Genomic DNA, 18,210 nt, shown 5'->3' with positions numbered 1-18,210 from the left:
ATGCTACCCAGGCTATTTAATACAGTGCATTCCAAATACAAAAATATGAGCAGCATTCTAGTTATGGCACAGCTACCTCCCTGATCTCTGAGCAATGTTTATACAAGCTATAATCCTATAATTTTACTGTTATGCAGTGGTTTGCATTTGCTAAACTACTGCTTTTTTTGCTGGTTGTGAAAATCTCTTCTAGTGTCTTTATTCACAAAATAATTGAATAAATATGTTGTCTTACAGCTCTTTTTTTTTTTTTTTTTTTTTTTTTTTTTTGGTCCCTTTTATGCAGGAGCACATGCCCACTTTTCTATTCAATGGTTATGAAGATCTGGATACCTTTAAGCTTTTAGAAGAAGAAGATCTGGATGAACTGAACATCCGAGATCCTGAGCACAGAGCTGTTCTCCTCACAGCAGTGGAACTTCTACAGGAGTATGATAGTATGTGGGATGTTTGAGATTTTCAGTTTTACTAGAGCTCTGCTAAGAACCTTGTGAACCCCTTAAAGCAGAAAACTGGTTCCAGGATTTTGATCTTTTTTTTTTTCCTAATCTAGTTATTTCCAGGGTAATCCTGTGTAACAACATGTAGATTTTTGAGGAGTGACTTAAGACTTGCATTTGTTCTGCCAGAATTCTTTCGTTTGTGTAAGCCCTGCTACCCAACGTATTCAAGTGATGTCAGGTGCACAACACATACCCTTTAGAATACTGATGTTCAGGAATAAATCCTGAGATAACCTACTCAAAATAAGAAGCTAAGCCATGGAGAATAGGAAATAAGAAACTTCTAGACTAGAGGGAAGAGGTTGAGGTCATCAAGGGTAAGAAAAAGATCAAAGCCCAGAGGGCTGTGGAGAAGGGTAATGTGAATTAAAATTTCTGTTATTTTACCTGCACATGCCTATGATTCTTGGACTGTGAATTGCAGGATTGTACAGGTAGTTTCAGGTTGTACACATGACAACACAGCAGTTTTCAAAGGCAGAAAATATATCAGTCAAATGCAAAGACTGAAAGACAGTGGCCCAACTATCTAAGGTGCAGCAGTGTAATTCTGCCCATTGTACAGATGGTCTCAGGCAAGTGGTTGCAAAGATGAGGGAAAGCAGAGTAAGCCATGGCAGTCAAATTGGATGGCATCTTTACCGCACAGGAGGAAGCAGGGCTGTGTAGCATCCATGCTACACAGTCATGGTAGATTAGAATAATTTGAAAAGCAAGTGTAGCTTGAGACAGGAATTTAGATGCGCTCAGTATCTAGTTGCGGCAACCTAAAACAGTACTGAATTTCCCCTTTGTCCCTAAGTGTCAGCAGAAGTTTAGCATCCCACCAAGCAGATTGTGTGAGGGCTTTCTCAGCTGCTTCTGTGCAAAATCCTATGTTTTAGCTTAAGCTGCCATAGCACTAATTTAAACAGGTGCTTATTAAGTGGGCAGTGCTTAATTCTGTTAGAGATGTGTGGTTATCTAGACCGTGCTGTGTGGCCTGAGCTTTCACTGACATGTAGCTTTCTTGTTCATTTCGTTTCCCAAAGAGGCATCCACACTTTGTCTGCCTTCCTCTACTCCCCAATAAAACTGCTCTTGCAGAATTAGACTTTTTTCACTTATATCAGAGTAGCTTTTCGTCACCTAATATGAGCTTCTCGTCATTATTTGCAGACCTATTTAGAATGCTTACTTCCCTGAAGTAATAATTTTTTTTTTTTTTAGGACCCTTCAATTTTGGTTTTAAAACTTGAAGAACTATGTGATGTGGTGGTTGGAAAGTATAAATTCCAGCTCCAAGTCAGGGTCATGAGGAGAAAGAGAAGTGGGGACCAGACAGCTGGAACCTGGGAGGGGCCACAGCACTTAGTTCCACCCCGTAATTACCTTTCATATGCTGAGAATAGGAATTGGAATAGCCATTTCTGACATTTTATTGCAGAGAAAAAAAACATAGCATAAACTGTATCCTTGCATCATGAAGTTGGTTTTCTGTATCTTAAGCTCCAGATTTAGTTTCTCAACAAAATACGATTTCTGACCGAACATTCTGGGTAAATTCCTGGAATCCAGCCTATGCAGCCTGGATGGATCACACTTGAGTGTTGGCTCTTTGCACAGACCAAGGAAGGAGGGAATTTTTACCTCTAGTCTCTCCCTTGTCCCTTTCTGCTTTGTTAGGGGACAGTATCTAACTTTGCCAGACCCACTCCTGATCCTTCCTCTTGGTCCCTTCTGGAAAGTAGGTCAGGGTTAGGATTTTATCCTTTTTTACTCAATTTGGTTCTTTTCAGTGCTTTTTGCCTTTGTTTTGGGTGTTGGGGTTTTTTTAAGTCTTAGAAAGAACTTTGACACCATCGTTTTAAATAAATTTCCATGGTTGTAAGTTGCAGGGCTTGGCCCCAAGGCAGCTGAGGCGCACATGTGGTCCATTCTGCTTTCATTATGTACCACACTGCTCCCTCACACTCATGCTGAGGCTGTTGCTTAATCCTTTACCAAATGGGATGAATGTTTCCAACATTTGTGATGGCTGTTCCTAATGTTCACTCTTTTCTAAAACAGTGATCTGATACAATTAATACAACAGGGAAGATCATAGAATCATTTAGGTTGGAAAAGACCTTTAAGATCATCAAGTCCAACCGTTAACCTAGCACTGCCAGGTCCACCACTAAACCATGTCCCTAAGCACCACATCTACACATCTTTTAAATACTTCCAGGGATGGCGACTCAACCACTTCCCTGGGCAGCCTCTTCCAACCCTTGCGGTGAAGAAATTTTTCCTAATGTCCAATCTAAACCTCCCCTGGTGCAACTTGAGGCCATTTCCTCTCATCCTATCGCTTGTTACTTGGGAGAAGAGACCAACCCCCACCTTGCTACAACCTCCTTTCAGGTAGTTGTAGAGACCGATAACGTCTCCCCTGAGCCTCCTTTTCTCCAGGCTAAACAACCCCAGTTCCCTCAGCCACTCCTCATAAGACTTGTGCTCTAGACCCTTCACCAGCTTCGTTGTCCTTCTTTGGACACGCAAGATAATTGTGTTGGAAATGGAAGGTTGAGAAGTTTAGCTAGATTTTCTGTATGCCTGTTTTTCACTGTATTCTCGCATCCTCTAGGTAACAGCGACCAGTCAGGATCTCAGGAGAAACTTCTCATTGAAGGCCAAGGCCTAACCGGATGCTCTCCTCGGGATTCTGGCTGCTACGAAAGCAGTGAAAACCTGGAGAATGGTAATGGTGACAGCAATGAGCCTTATAATCCCTGCAGCCTTTTTTCAGTAGATAACTTCATATACTTTCTGCTCCTGTTCCTAGCTAACACAAGCTACGTCATACTTTACTTTCTCCTTTGCTCTGACTGCTTCTTTCCCTCTTGGCTTGAGCCATTGTTTTTCATTGCTACTGTTGCTAATTTATTTGCATTGGTAGGAAACAGATCACATCTCACAAATCATCTTTCTTTTGTGATCCTAAGGCAACAGGCACTCTCACTGCCATTCCCCGCCTTCTCCACTCCCTATCATATTCTCATGCAGCCGTGCCTTGTGAGTCTTGCACTACTTACACTCCAACAGCCCATGCCTAAGGGACCATTGGCAATGGAGAAGTCACTGAACTCCACAGAGATTAGGAGGATTTCTTCTAAACCCATACAAAAACTGTTTAGAAAAAATGTTCTCTGTTTTAGGCCATATTTTTGTGTTTGCTTAAGTTGCATGTTGCATTCTCCTCTGATCAGAAGCCTACTGCAGAGATTTTGGACTTTTTAGTTTATGAACACTAGCAAGTTAAATTAATTGAGAAGTTGGCAAGGAAATAAACTATGAAAAAAAATGTTTATGATATCAATTCCCATTACCTTATCTTGCATCAGTGAAAGGTGGTGCACTGAAAAATTACCAAGACAGATGATAATAGAGATTACTCTCTCTGTTCTGAAGAAATCAGGCTGTTGTGCTGACTGAGTGTGCTTTACTTGAGGGATGGTGTAAACTTGTCATTAGGGATGAAATATTAAAATAGATGAAATTGGTTTGAGTTTGGCATTATCATTCCAAGCGTTTGAGCCATGGCTTGGCCTCAGACTGCCTGGTTTCATCGCTAACATCCAGCATAAACAGGAAACCAAGAACAGAATAAATAGAGATACTGTATGCCTCTTGTAGTGGCCGTTTTTCCAATTTAAAATATAAGCTAAAGATCTTTCTCCTAGGATGTGCATTTTCTGTCAGTCTGCCACTCAGAAATAACCATTTATTGAAGAAAATTGCAATTTGCTTTGAAGCTGAATGTCTGAAATTGGGAATATACTAAATTCCTGAAAGCAGAGAAAATTTTTTTTCTTGAATATGAATCCCCATACAGTAGGCATGCTGGAATATAATCATAGCTAAATATATGGCATATGTGACAATTTTCTTTCCTTTTTATCTCTAAGTGCCATCATAATGATAGCTGCAGCACTGAAGTTAAATTGCTGCCTGTACATTTTCCTTATTTTAACAATATAATAAAATCTTTAGAAAGCAATTGTCATTGCCTGTCTGCTTAGATACTTACTATTACATTTAAACTAATATTTCTATCTGAGTTTTGCAGATAGAAATACCACTGATTATTTTTATATTGCTTTTCATGTATGGCTTGCTGCATTTCTGCATCATTTTTGCTCACAAATGCATTTAGTGCTTGTTTTGAAAACCATTATGAAAAGAATATTTGGTATGGGATTCATTCAGAGATTTTGTCGAGGCTGGTTAATCTGAAATGTGCTCCACCTTCTTTGCAAAGTTCATGGACCATAGTTGTTTATATGCATATTGTTTTAAAATACGTTGGATTCTCATCTGTTAAAATAAGGGTAATCATTTGCCTAGTATTAGTATAATAACTAGTATAATAAACTTCACTTAATAAAGGGGAAATGCGTTTTGAGAAGAAATTGGTCTTCAGATTTTTTGGGGAATGGTTATACATAATATTTTGATGACTAATATCGTGTCCTGTATTGGGCTGATATTGGACCTTTTGGCATCAGTTCCAGATTTCAGAGCTGTTCTTGCATTTTGGCTAGAACATGGTTTGCTATGTACTATGGCAGTGGTACAGATGTATATTTTATAGGTACTTCTCTGGGTCCCACTGCAGAAATATTTGGGTATTCTCACAGGTATCCACAATGTACTAACAGCAGCATTGTGATTTTATTCCAATTTATGGAGAGCAAGGAGCATACGGTTTGTGACCTATTCAGTGTTAGGCAGGAAGAACGTAAGAGCAGAAAGCAACCATCCATGATCAGACCATTAGTCCATATAGTCCAGTCCTCAGTTTGAAACAAGGCAGAGAGAGCAAGGTCTCCTTTAGACTTCTGACAATGGTGCAGTTATTGGGCTTGTTTTGTGTGCAAGCGTTGTCTGTCTGAGACACACTTGGAAACCGTATTGGAAAGCTAATTCTCACAGGACTGGCCGAAAGCAGATAGCTAAAGAAAAGTATAGGAACAGAGCAAGCATATTTGATGCTTCCCAGGGTACTCTTGGGGAATGAATCACTTAAGGACTTAAGGACTTCAAAAATTGGGTACTGCTTCCTGGCATTCATCCATTTTCCTGAAACTGTTTCCCTTTATGAACATCTCTGGTCTTCCTTAGAACCTCCATACCTAACAGCGTCTGTGTATAGACCTCTGTCATACTCCCTCCCAAGTCATCTCTTTTCTAGTCTGAGAAGGCCTGTTAATTATTCCTTATAGATCATTCATGTCCCTGATCATTCCTGGCTTCTTCGAACCTTTTCTTGTTGTGCTGTATAGCTTTTTTAAGGAGAGAGGGGATCTGAAGAGATCAGAATTGCACATGCAATGCGCAGAGCTGAAGAAGCAGACAAACCATGGCTTTATCAGGTGGGATAAGGGTGTTCTCTGGTTTGTTCAGAAACTGAAGCCTAGATTTCCATAGTGCCAAGTAGGCATCCTAAGCACGTAAGCATTCAGTGCTAATTACTCAGAAAATGAAGCAAGAGAACAGGTGGCCACATTGCCTAATGGAATGTACATTTCTACTAGTTTGTAATCAGTAAAAAAAGTAATGAGGCTAGGATTGTCTACCGTGCCATCATCTTTGTTGTGTCAACAGAGCTGTTTGAAATGCACGCAAAATACAGCCACAGAAAGCAATGCCAAAATTAAGTTGTTAAAATCTGGGATCTGGACAGGCCACTGAATGCATTCTGTGTCTGGTTTTGAGTACTTAAATTTCTGCGGACGATCTTCCATACAGAAAAAGTACTAAGAGAAACACTGAAAATTTGTTGCTCTAGCTTTGGTACCTCTGGAAATATTCCCCAAGATAATATCCTTTCTTCTGAGGCAGATGATGACAGGGAATTGAAGAGCTCCTTCTCTGTGTTCTAATAACAAGAAGTATCATGAGACGTGGACGGTGCTATGCCTAACAAAACCTGCACCATAATATTAGACAAAAGAGTTGAAGTATGGCTGTAGCTTGAACTGAACCTGGAAACAATATAAACTTTGCATTTGTTTTCTGTAAGGATCACCTTTGTTATCTTAGTTTTCACCCAGACACCTGTGTCCTTCTGCACACATTTAAATCGGAGATGCTACTGTGGTTGACGGCACTATGAAAGGCATTAGACTGCATAACTGTACCAGGAAATCATAAGAATGAATTATTATCAAAAATGCTAACATTAAAAATGTGTTTTAAACCTTACTAGCTATACACTTTAACCCTTGTAGGTTTTTTCATTTCTTTTTCTGAGATAGGGAGGGAATGTTACATCTGTGCACGTTCTATATATAGCTCTCCACTTTATGAAAACAACTTAAAAAAATATTTTAAAGTCTCTTTTCAGGAAATATATTGCCTTCCTTTCTTAATGTCTCAGAAACATGATGAAGTTACACCTGGCAGTCAGGAGGAGGGAAGGAATAGCTAGAAAAAGAGAAGTCACAGCTGCCCTCCTGATATTGCTCTTGACTTAAATCTATGGAAGAGAAATTACATTCTGAACCCATCCTTTGTACAAAACAGTAGCATTGAACCCAGCACTTTTTAAAAACCATTTTGAAGCAGAGAGCTTAAAGATTGCATATTCGGTTACATGGACAAAATGTTTTGAACTTCCTCCCATTCTCTCCACATTTGTTATTTTTATGCAAAACATACAAGGTCAAAACAACAGGGCTGGAATGAACTAAAGATTTTATTTTACTTTCCCAAAATTTTTATTTTCTCATTTTTCTTGGTTTTTTCTTCTTTCCTCTTCTTCATTTCTTCTTTTTTCTATTCCCAGGCTACTGGCTTTACACAGACATACCCCATTTCTAAAGAAATGAAATGTTGTTTACTAGATACCCTTATGGCCTCAGTAAGAGCTTATATTGCACACTAGTAGCATTTCTCACAACTTTTCTTTCAGTATTGAGGTTCCTGAGTGTGCTTTCCTAAAACCAGTATAACCCCTGATCAATATTTCAGATTGAAAAGAAGGTACATGGATTTTGTTATGTGAGCAGTGACAGCAAGCCCCAGACAATATGGTGAATTACTGCACAAGTCAGACATGTACTAGCAAATATGAATAATGAAAAGAGAACACTCCTTTCCGTACTCATTACATATTGACATTAGTGCCTGAAGGCACTAAAACAATGCCTGGAACATATCTTACATATGTCTTTTTAATGTGGTTGTAAGTTATTTTCAGAAGGCGGTGGCCTAGCTCCATGGAAAGGTGCAGGCAGAGAAGTCTTTCTGCTACTTCTCTGAGTTACCTGAACTCAAGGTAGTAGCAAGGGAGCCAACTTAGTGTGTGATGTGTCTTTATTAGCATTTTGGGGAAATGGTAATGTTTAGCTTGAGTTGAACTATGAACTGTACAGCTTCTGAGAGAGGAGTTTCTGTATGCTTGCATTCATCCTTGTAGGCACACCTTGATTTTAGATAGAATAACCTTGCTGGCATACCAGTAAATGCAACCAACTTTTTTTGAGGGGAATGTCTTCCTTATTTATCTTTAAATGTAACCTCCATTTTCTTTGCTAGTTTTGTGGATACTTCGATTTTTAAACTCCTTGAGCAGAGAAAGAGGCAAGAGAAAGTGAGAAAGCAAGCTATTTCTCTTTTAGGTTAAACAGGTTCTTTCATTCATATTCAAAGCGAGCAGTGTATATTATTCAAAAGCCAAGCATTGAGCTTCTTTCAGGACAAAGCTTTGAAGGCCAGCTGTATGAGAAGAAAGTATGTGTTGCTTAAAAGTACTCCAGATTAATTTAGTTCCAATGAAGTTAGCAAAACTTCTCAGATCTCTAAAAGTAACTGGTCCTTTAATTGGCAGCTATTGATTGCCTATTATTGCAGACTTTTGATAGCATTTAGCCAAACCTGTTGGTTTGGGGTTTTTTGTTTTTTGTTTGTTTCCCCCCCCCCCAATTGTAAAAAGAAACTTCAAGCTTTATCTATCTATCCTGATTTTAGAAAGCTTACTGTACATGGGGGAAAGTATCCCTGTCACCCTGAAAACAGTAACTGTTCAGGATGCGCTGTCATTTTGAGAGGTCGCCTGCTTTGAGACAAATTTACTTCTGTCTTGTTAAAAAAAAAAAAAATCTATGCACTATTTGAGAAATGACCTTGTATTTCGTACTAATGAATACTCTAATGAGCTCAGTCCCTTTAATCAGAATTTTTCTGTCAAGCAGATTTGATGGACTTCACTGTTTAAAATCAGTGGCGCATATCTCAAATATAAAATAAAGCTTACAAAGAACATGTGGTTCATATTGATTCATGTAATCTTGTCTTAAGTGGTTATAAAAAAACACCACATCTCCTAAGACCATCCACTTTGATAAAACACACTGACATGAGAATAACACTAAGGTTAGTCACACTTGAAACTCTCTTTTGAAACACTTCTCCATCTCATAGTATAAGACGTTTTGCCATAAAACTCTGCTGTCCCTAAAAGTAATTTTACAAAGAGATTGGTGGAAAACCAGTCTTCCAACACTTTTTTGCTCTCTGGTTTGCCATTGCAAATAGTTTGCTGCTCATTGAAGAGATGAAATAACACTATTGGCACTATTTTAAAAAAAAAAAGCTTTCCTGAGCAATCTAGTAAACTTCATTAGCAGGTGAACATAATTATTGATATCCTAAACAAATTAGAAAAGTAGAAAAAAAAATGGTAGGTCTTTTGAGTTATTTCTGTGTGGGGTCAAACCAGTTCATATAATGGGTATAGGGTATCAGTTCTAACTGTAGGATATTTCTACACTGAAATACACGAGCCAGACCTCAAATCTCTACAAATTGGGGAGTAGGAAGGATATTAAGTATTTTAAATGTATTTTCCTTAGGTGGTCACATTTAACCAGTTCTTCATTAATAAAGCTGAAGCTGACAAATTCATATGCTTAAAATGGCACTGAGTTCTTGTACATTTAGAGTTAACAAAAAGAGAGTAAATCACTTTGTTTCAAAGGTGTTTAGAAGTGATCTGTTATTTACACTGCAGATTTATTGGTTTTTGTAATGGTGGATTGTGATTTATTTGCTTCTAGGTAAAACTCGAAGGACCTGTCTTCTGCCCTCAAAATCAGCAAGTGAGCATAGCTTTAAGGAGTTTAGCAGAAACCAGCTATCGAATTATCCTACGCTTCCACTGACCAAGTCAATAGAAACTCTACAGCAAGGGGAAAAAGAAAGCCGGTTAAGTTGTGTGCATCGTGCTCTGAAGAGCTCTGTCAAACCTCCAGCTGTTACAGGTCTGAAGAAGAACCGTAGAAGTTTACCGGTTGCTGTCTGTCGGAGCTATGAAACTCTGGATGGCCCCCAGGGTGTAGATACATGGCCAAGATCTCACTCGCTGGATGATCTCCAGGGAGAATCCAACACTAACCTACAGGACGCTAGCAAGGAAGTAGGTTCTTTTCCTCAGGATTCACTGGATATAACAAAAAAGGCAACTGGTTCTGCCCTGCCGCCTCAGTCTCACGGAGACAGCTGTATGGTGGATGACTTGATGGCTAAGCAGGGTAAAGGAGCTGCTAGTTCTCAGAAGGGGAGAGCTAAGGACTTGGACTGCTCTGTAATGGAGACTGCAGGTGGAAAGCCTGCTCTGTTCCCCCTGAAAAACTGTGAAGCTCAGCCTGCCTTAGTGACGCATCTTGCAACAAGGACGCCTCTGGAAATACAAAGTAAAGGTTTTCATGACCTTGCACGGGCCGATTATGCTCCAGTCCTCAAGGGAGGTCTAGAAGCTGAGCAAAAAGGCACAAATGAGGCAAGAATGCAACCAAAAAATCCTTCTCAGCCACCACCTGTCCCTGCCAAAAAATGCCGAGAACGCCTTTCTAATGGATTATATCATCCTCCCATGACGGCAAGTGGGAACCACTCAAGTCTAGAAGTACCATGCTTGCCAGTAAAAAAGACCAGCTCATCCACTCCCATTGATTGTCATGGAGTACCTGTCCATAGGACATCTTCTGAACAGGAGCCCAGTACCCCTCCTAGCCCACTGCCACCCTGGCTGTCGGAGCTCCCAGAGACTGCTAGTGTTCAGCAGCATGTGATAAAGCTAGGTCCTGCTTCAGTGAGGAAAGTCTCTTGTAGCAGGGGAATGGATCTGGAAATGGTAATAGAAAACAAGTTGCAGTCTGAAGACATTGATCTTACTGAAGAACCATACTCTGACAAGGTAAGTGGAGGACATGGCTTCAACGTTTTTATTCGGGTAGCATTCCAAGGGATAGTCTTTCATTTATTGTATCTGTTATATTTTTGTGAGTAACAAGCCTAGATAAACCATAAATCATTGAGACATTAGACATTCTATAGCTATGCTTGTCTTTACTATCAGGCCTTACGCCAAAGTAACTTGTGTCGTGGGACAACTGAGAACTCCCAGACTTATTCTGAACCTTCATCTTTTCAGGCCACTAGTACCTTGGTGGCACTGGGCATGGAAATCATAGAATCATAGAATCATTAAGGTTGGAAAAGACCTCTAAGATCATCTAGTCCAACGGTCAACCCAACACCTCCATGCCTACTAAACCATGTCCCAAAGTGCCACATCTACACGTTTTTTTAACTCCTCCAGGGATGGTGACTCAACCACCTCTCTGGGTAGCCTGTTCCAATGCTTGACCAGCCTTTCAGTAAAGAAATTTTTCCTAATATCCAATCTGAACATCCCCTGGCACAACTTGAGGCCATTTCCTCTTGTCCTATCACTAGTTACTTGGGAGAAGAGACCGACCCCCACCTCTCTACAACCTCCTTTCAGGTAGTTGTAGAGAGTGATAAGGTCTCCCCTCAGCCTCCTTTTCTCCAGGCTAAACAACCCCAGTTCCCTCAGCTGCTCCTCATAAGACTTGTGCTCCAGACCCTTCACCAGCTTCGTTGCCCTTCTCTGCACACGCTCCAGCACCTCAATGTCCCTCTTGTAGTGAGGGGCCCAAAACTGAACACAGTATTTGAGGTGCGGCCTCATCGGTGCCGAGTACAGGGGCACGATCACTTCCCTACTCCTGCTGGCCACACTATTCCTGATACAAGCCAGGATGCTGTTGGCTTTCTTGGCCACCTGGGCACACTGCTGGCTCATATTCAGGCACCTGTCGACCAACACCCCCAGGTCCTTTTCTGCTGGGCAGCTTTCCAGCCACTCTTCCCCAAGCCTGTAGCATTGCATGGGGCTGTTGTGACCCAAGTGCGGGACACAGCACTTAGCCTTGTTGAACCTCATACAATTGGCCTTGGCCCATCGATCCAGCCTGTCCAGGTCCCTCTGCAGAGCCTTCCTACCCTTAAGCAGATCAGCACTCCTGCCCAACTTGGTGTCCTGTGCAAACTTATTGAGGGCACATTCAATCCCTTCGTCCAGATCATTGGTAAAGATATTAAACAAGGCTGGCCCCAAAACTGAGCCCTGGGGAACACCACTTGTGACCGGTTGCCAACTGGATTTAATTCCATTCACCACAACTCTCTGGGCTAGGCCATCCAGCCAGTTTTTTACCCAGCGAAGAGTACGCCTGCCTAAGCCATGAGCAGCCAGCTTCTCTAGGAGAGTGCTGTGGGAGACAGTGTCAAAGGCTTTACTAGAGTCCAGGTCAATAATGTCTACAGCCTTTCCCTCATCCACTAGGTGGGTCACCTGGTCGTAGAAGGAGATCAGGTTGGTCAAGCAGGACCTGCCTTTCCTGAACCTGTGCTGGCTGGGCCTGATCCCCTGGTTGGCCTGCACATGCCTGTTGAGCGCACTCAAGATGAACCGCTCCATAATTTTCCCCGGTACCGAGGTCAGGCTGACAGGCCTGTAGTTCCCCGGTTCCTTCTTCCGGCCCTTCTTGTAGAGAGGCATCACATTGGCAAGCCTCCAGTCATCTGGGACCTCCCCTGTTAACTAGGACTGCTGATAAATGATGGAGGGTGGCTTGGCAAGCTCCTCTGCCAGCTCCCTCGGTACTCTTGGGTGGATCCCATCCAGCCCCATAGACTTGTGAGTGTCCAGGTGGTGTAGCAGGTCGTTAACTGCTTCCTCCTGGATTATGGGGGTTTATTCTGCTCTCCGTCCCTGTCTTCCAGCTCAGGGGGCTGACTACCCTGGGGATAACTGGTCTGACTATTGAAGACTGAGGCAAAGAAGGCATTAAGTACCTCAGCCTTTTCCTCATCCTTGGTGGCAATGTTCCCCCCCATCCAATAAAGGAGGGAAATGTCTCTTTCTCTGCTAGTGTGGGGAAGTAGAGCTGAAAAAGGAAGTCATGATTAGATTTTATGCTTCCAAGAAAATCTGAATTAATAGCATAGTGATTAGGACATCTTTTTGGGAAGGAAGGAGTCCTAAGGTCCAGTCCTTCCTTTAGGAATGGCTTTTTTCAGTTTTCATGGAATCTCAAGGAAAGCTCCTTCTTGTTCCCATCCTGCACTTCTCTTTGTGTTTGCATTGATTGGTCTGTATTGATACACTTCGTTCATCTATCCTCTCTCCTTTGTGTCTGGCTGGGAACATTCAGCATGGTCGCTGTGGCATTCCTGAGGCTTTGGTACAGAGGTACTCTGAAGACTTAGACCAGCCTGAAAAGGATGTTGCCACAAACATGGACCAAATCCGGGTAAAGCAGCTGAGGAAGCAGCATCGCATGGCAGTGAGTATTTCCATAAAGCCAATTTTATTATTTATGAGCAGACTTTTAAAAAGGACTGACTACTGGTAAAGGGAGATATGTGCGAAGTCCTGGTACAACAGTGCTCCCTGTGTTCACCCAGCAGGTACAATGTACATAGGGGTACTACAGGGGCAGGAGATATTTCCCCCTCTCCCAAAGGAGGACAGTTAGTAGCTGAAAAGAGAGTGGATAGCCCTCTCTCTTGACTGAATAATAGTCTTGAAAGTCTAAGCAGACTGCAAGCAGTGGTAACAGAGACTTGCTCACTAAGGGTGGCATGTATCAAATGCTTCTGTATTGAAATCTGAAAGGTTTTACACTCTGTTTTTATTTCTTAAACTATACTGTTGCCCACTTCTCCTTAGCAAAAGCAGGAGGAAGAAACCGTCAAAAGCTTTCATGGCTTTTTATAAGAGAACTTGGTCTGTCTGAGGAGGTAATACACAAAATCGGTATTCTCTTGCCTTACTGAGAAGTTAAATGGATCACCCCAGAAAGTCTTGTCACTGGGTATTTTTTACTGAGCTCAAACTAATTCAGCATGGCACTTGATGGTTGCCCAAGCAGCTGGATACTGCCCACTGCATCTGCATTGCCAACATTTTTGCTGTTGCTCCTGTGCCAAGTGATCTTAGCCTTTCAACCCACACTGCACTCATACTGACAAATGTGATGTGAGAGAAGTTGAAACATCTGCTATGAAATTCTACCAGTTTGGAAAAAAAAACTAAAGACTTGCTGTAAAACAAGCAGTTATGTTTAACATTAAGGGTTCTTTTCTTTTTTTTTCTTTACTGTCCAGATTCCAAGTGGAGGGCTCACTGAAATTTGCCGAAAACCTGTATCCCCAGGACTTATCACCTCTGTATCTGACTGGCTGATTTCCATTGGTCTACCTATGTATTCCAGCCTGCTCACAGAAGCAGGATTCAACACACTGAGCAAAGTGCCTTCTCTGTCACAAACTTGCCTTCAAGAAGCTGGCATCACAGAGGAAAGGCACATAAGCAAGCTCCTGGCAGCGGCAAGACTCTTCAAACCTCTTGATCCAGAGGCAATTTAACATGCTCCGTAGTGTGGCATTGCCTGGTCGAGAATTCACTGCTTCTTCCTGCACCAATATTGCTGTAATTACTTCACATAGCTAAAGGGATCAAGGAAGTGGCTCCCAAGGACAGGCAGATATCTTCTTCAAAGGATATGAAATGTTTCTATTGCTGTCTTTGGCAACTGAAGGAGAAGAGAAGCAACCACCAGGTAACATAGATGTGGTACTTCCCTCCCCCATCACTCCCCTGTAAAGTATTCTTACTTCATAAAGTGCACAGGGTTGGCCTGAGAATCAGACAGCTTCACAGAATTAAGGGACCCTTGCACATTTTCCTCAAGTTTGTGAAAGTAATACTAGTAATAGGCCCTCTTTCTATGGACAACTCCTTAGGTTGGGGGTCTTCTGTACATCTAGGTTCCAGGTACCTGGAGTCAGTCCTAAAGACCAGGTACAAGTCAAGGTGCAAATTCCAGTAGAAGCTGTTTGGCAAATGCCTTTGTTTATTTTAGTAGTCTAGAACTAAACACAACACCCACCCCACCCCCAGCCATCTTCGCTGTTGCTTGGTATAGGTCCCAATACACCACAAAGCCTTTAGCTAGGCCAAAGTTAATGGACTGGAATTAGTTTTCAGTATGGTCCATTTCTGTCACTCCAATGCAACTAACCTGCGGAGAGTCAGAAAGCTTCCTTTTATTTGTACAGAGCTGAGGTCATTTTTATAACTGCTTTCTAGCAATCAGCTTTTTATTTGCCTTAAAATAAGCTTTTAAGCAGTTACCTAGTGTTCACTTACCTGTATTCATGTTTCCCAAGCCTTGTTTCAACCTGTCACCCTTAAGCTGCACTTAGGGTGATTTCCAGCTGAAGTAGCTTCTATAAAATGCCTCATCATAACACCTTCTGTGTTGTAGAGATGCTTTTACAAATGCAAGGTTATGCTAGGTTTGGTTGTCAGGCTAACTTCTTGTTCACTACAGTCTGCATTTACTGTTGTTACTAAACTGTTCCAAGATATACTGCCTTGTATATATGTAACTGCTTTTCATTTTAATCATATTCTGTGTACTGTGTTATATTGTCAATCATTATGCTGCAGCTTTGACTTGGTATCCTGACCATATCGATTCTAAACAGTGGGTTTCTGCAAATGAAAATTCACTTGTGGGAGATAAAATGCATCAAAAAAGCAAATTGTGTCCCATAGAAATCATCAGATCCAGTAACTCCATTGCATGGATGAAAAAAAAATCCTATATAGTCTTATGAAGTACACTGTGATTTTACAACAGTTGATATCCCTCATGACTGTGTGTTAATGTTACCTCTCATTGGAAGAGAGCATTGTTCTGGCATATGTGGTGAACCATTTTTTCATGATGTAATGATATTTTTCTGCCTAAATCCATGTAAAACATTCCATTCGCATATGTGGCTAATGACAGATTTTATTTTTCTATATGGGTACACATTTTATATACCAAATACAGATTATCATGAATAGCACATAACTAGCTTTTTCTTTGGGGTCTCTGTGTGGGCTGTCCTTCAGCTTCTTGTAGCGCAAACGCTCCATGGAAGACAGAGCAAGCTTACTCTGGCAGGTAAAGGGAGATACTATAGAAACCAGGGCCCAGGCCAGGATGTGTGGCTGTTTCCAATATCAGTTCTGACATCAACTTACTGTATAAAACCAGACAAGGCACTTCGCTATTTGGTACCTCAGTTATCCCAGCCTCATGTTGAGCTAATGACCCTTTCCCTGGTAAAATGCTCTCAGATTGATGAATGAAAAATTATGGTTATTCCATGATTTCTTACTATATATGGTCCTTACATGGCCATGCTTTAACTCAGATGAACTATACATTTTACTACAGACAATAATTCATTTGGCTCCTGGTAGAATTGATAGGTTTTAGGTTTACTTTTTGTTTCAGATTTCACCACTGTCTACTGCATACCATCATGTGAAGGCAACGAATTCACTGATGTAACTTGAAATTGTTCTCAAGCAAACCTTGTCCAGATCTTTTTCTGTAATGTTCTCCTTGGTGTGTGGATAATCAGTACGTTCTAATATGACAGCATCAGGAAACATACAGCATAGATTTTTGCACAGCTGGTGAAAATCTAAAAAAAGAAAAAAATTTGGAAAAAAAAATTCAATGTCTTTTTAATAATGATGATTTGTCTGTTCTTCCTCTCTGAGGCTTACATGGTGACTATCAGTAAGCAGGAGATGGAAAGAGTATTGAGACTTCCTGGGATTGCTGGCAGAGGCCAGAGCTGAGTAGAAGTAAGTAGACAGCAGGTATATTGGAGCAAGGGAAAAGTCCAAGCCGGCTAAATGCAATAAAAAAGGAAACAAATTTCCTCGTGTTGCAGGGAAGGCAAGTCACATAATAAAGCTCTCCCGTGTTAATTACTTTCCCCTCTCTTAATAACAGAAGAATTACGGGAATAAGCTGAACCTGTGTGCCAAACGCTCTTTGTAAATCCATGATTTTTAAATGGTTATGTAGCCCAGGGAAACCAAATGACACCCATCAGGACTAGAGTGAGCAGTTTGAGATTTGTGAGTTTTAATAGTTGCTTTGTTTTTCTTTTTAAGACTGGCTCTGTGGTCTTACTTGAATTACAATTTTAGTTTATATTTTAATCTAAAAAAGCCTTAAGCTTCTCAGTGTTGAGCTTCCCTGCTGTGGTTTCAGTGACCTGTGGCGTTCCCCGAGCAGGTGAGGTGGTGTGGTATGAGAGCCATAACCTCTTACATTTTCTTGCAACCATTCAGTGCTCTAAGCAAAAGTTCGCTCGTGACTCTTGGGAAGCACGAAAGAAACCTGCTGCTGCAATCCTCATCTGCTCTGCTCAGGCTAGCGATATTAAGTATCTATCCATTGTACCGTTGTAACTCAAACAGCTATTTATCAATAGAAGCAGCAAGCCCAAAATATTACCGAATGCCATCATAACCGTAAGCTTCGATCGATAACCCTCTGTTACTACCCAGGTGGCCATGATGCCCATAGTTCCCTGTGCTCTGTTATGAGCCTGGCTTTGAATGCAAACTGGGAGCATGATCAGAAGCATTAAACATTGCATTATTCAAACTCTAAGAGCAGCAATAGTGGTCGATTCACCAAGTCACAGCTGTGCAGTTGTACTGTATTATTTTTAGAATAAATAATACTTTTGGTCCAAGATACTTTTATCTTTAATTGACACCCTCTGGGGAATCAAAACTGTCAAGCAAGTTATGTAACAACTAACAAAGTTGCACTTTCTGTATATGAAATCAATATTTAAATAACTTATTTTTCTCCATTTGCTGTTCTTAAATGATGTAAGTAGCTGTAATATACCAGTACTCAATATGTCCTGCAGTTTGCTTCAACCCAAGAAAGCTGTTTATTGTAAAGAAAAAAGAAAAAAAAACAACAAAATATGAATGTGTAAAGATTATTGTGCTGTTTCATTTAGCAAAAAAAATGGTTGACAAAAGGGTTTTCCTATGTATCAAAACTTGTCTATAATTATATGTCATACTGTTCATAGATAAAAAGTAAATAAATTTCCTTGGTCTCTCTTTTTTTGGTTGTTTTTAATGTAGCTAACAGATCTTCTATTTACTGGTCTGGTAGCAGTGTCCAGCTATTTAATTTCTTTCCTTGTATCCCAGGCCTTCTCCCTCCAGCTTATCAAGCCTGTAGTTTCTCACCTTGTAAGCACTCTCCAGACATATCTACAGCAGGAGAAAAAGGTTAAAAAAAAAAAGATTAAAAGCCCTGATAATCCAGGACTAGAAGCAGCCCTCACAATGTGAGTGCGTGGGATGTGAATCATCACTGTCCAAACTTTGTCTCTTATATCCAATGAATGTCCAGCTGCCGGGCTCAGGAAGATGTGCGCGAGAGGTCTCCCAGGTCTCCCCTTGGGAGCTTTTCCACTTTGC

At 41.0% G+C, this 18,210-nt stretch overlaps 1 protein-coding gene across 7 annotated transcripts in view; it reads left to right on the top strand.

The window, feature by feature from the left end:
* LOC142408474 (SAM and SH3 domain-containing protein 1-like) overlaps nt 1-17,846 on the top strand; it is a 584,518-nt gene extending 566,672 nt beyond the window's left edge. For all 7 annotated transcript variants that reach the window (XM_075499035.1, XM_075499034.1, XM_075499037.1 and 4 more), the window contains 5 exons: nt 287-437; nt 3,112-3,225; nt 9,587-10,725; nt 13,052-13,183; nt 14,007-17,846. In XM_075499035.1, coding sequence (XP_075355150.1) covers nt 287-437; nt 3,112-3,225; nt 9,587-10,725; nt 13,052-13,183; nt 14,007-14,267 — 1,797 coding nt within the window. In that variant the 3' untranslated portion in view covers nt 14,268-17,846. The remainder of the gene's footprint in view (nt 1-286; nt 438-3,111; nt 3,226-9,586; nt 10,726-13,051; nt 13,184-14,006) is intronic.
* Nucleotides 17,847-18,210: the final 364 nt, after the last annotated feature.

This window comes from Mycteria americana, chromosome 3, assembly GCF_035582795.1.
Source record: "Mycteria americana isolate JAX WOST 10 ecotype Jacksonville Zoo and Gardens chromosome 3, USCA_MyAme_1.0, whole genome shotgun sequence".
NCBI lineage: Eukaryota > Metazoa > Chordata > Aves > Ciconiiformes > Ciconiidae > Mycteria > Mycteria americana.
Note: the sequence above shows the minus strand (reverse complement) of the source record. Positions and strands in the feature narration are given on the sequence as shown.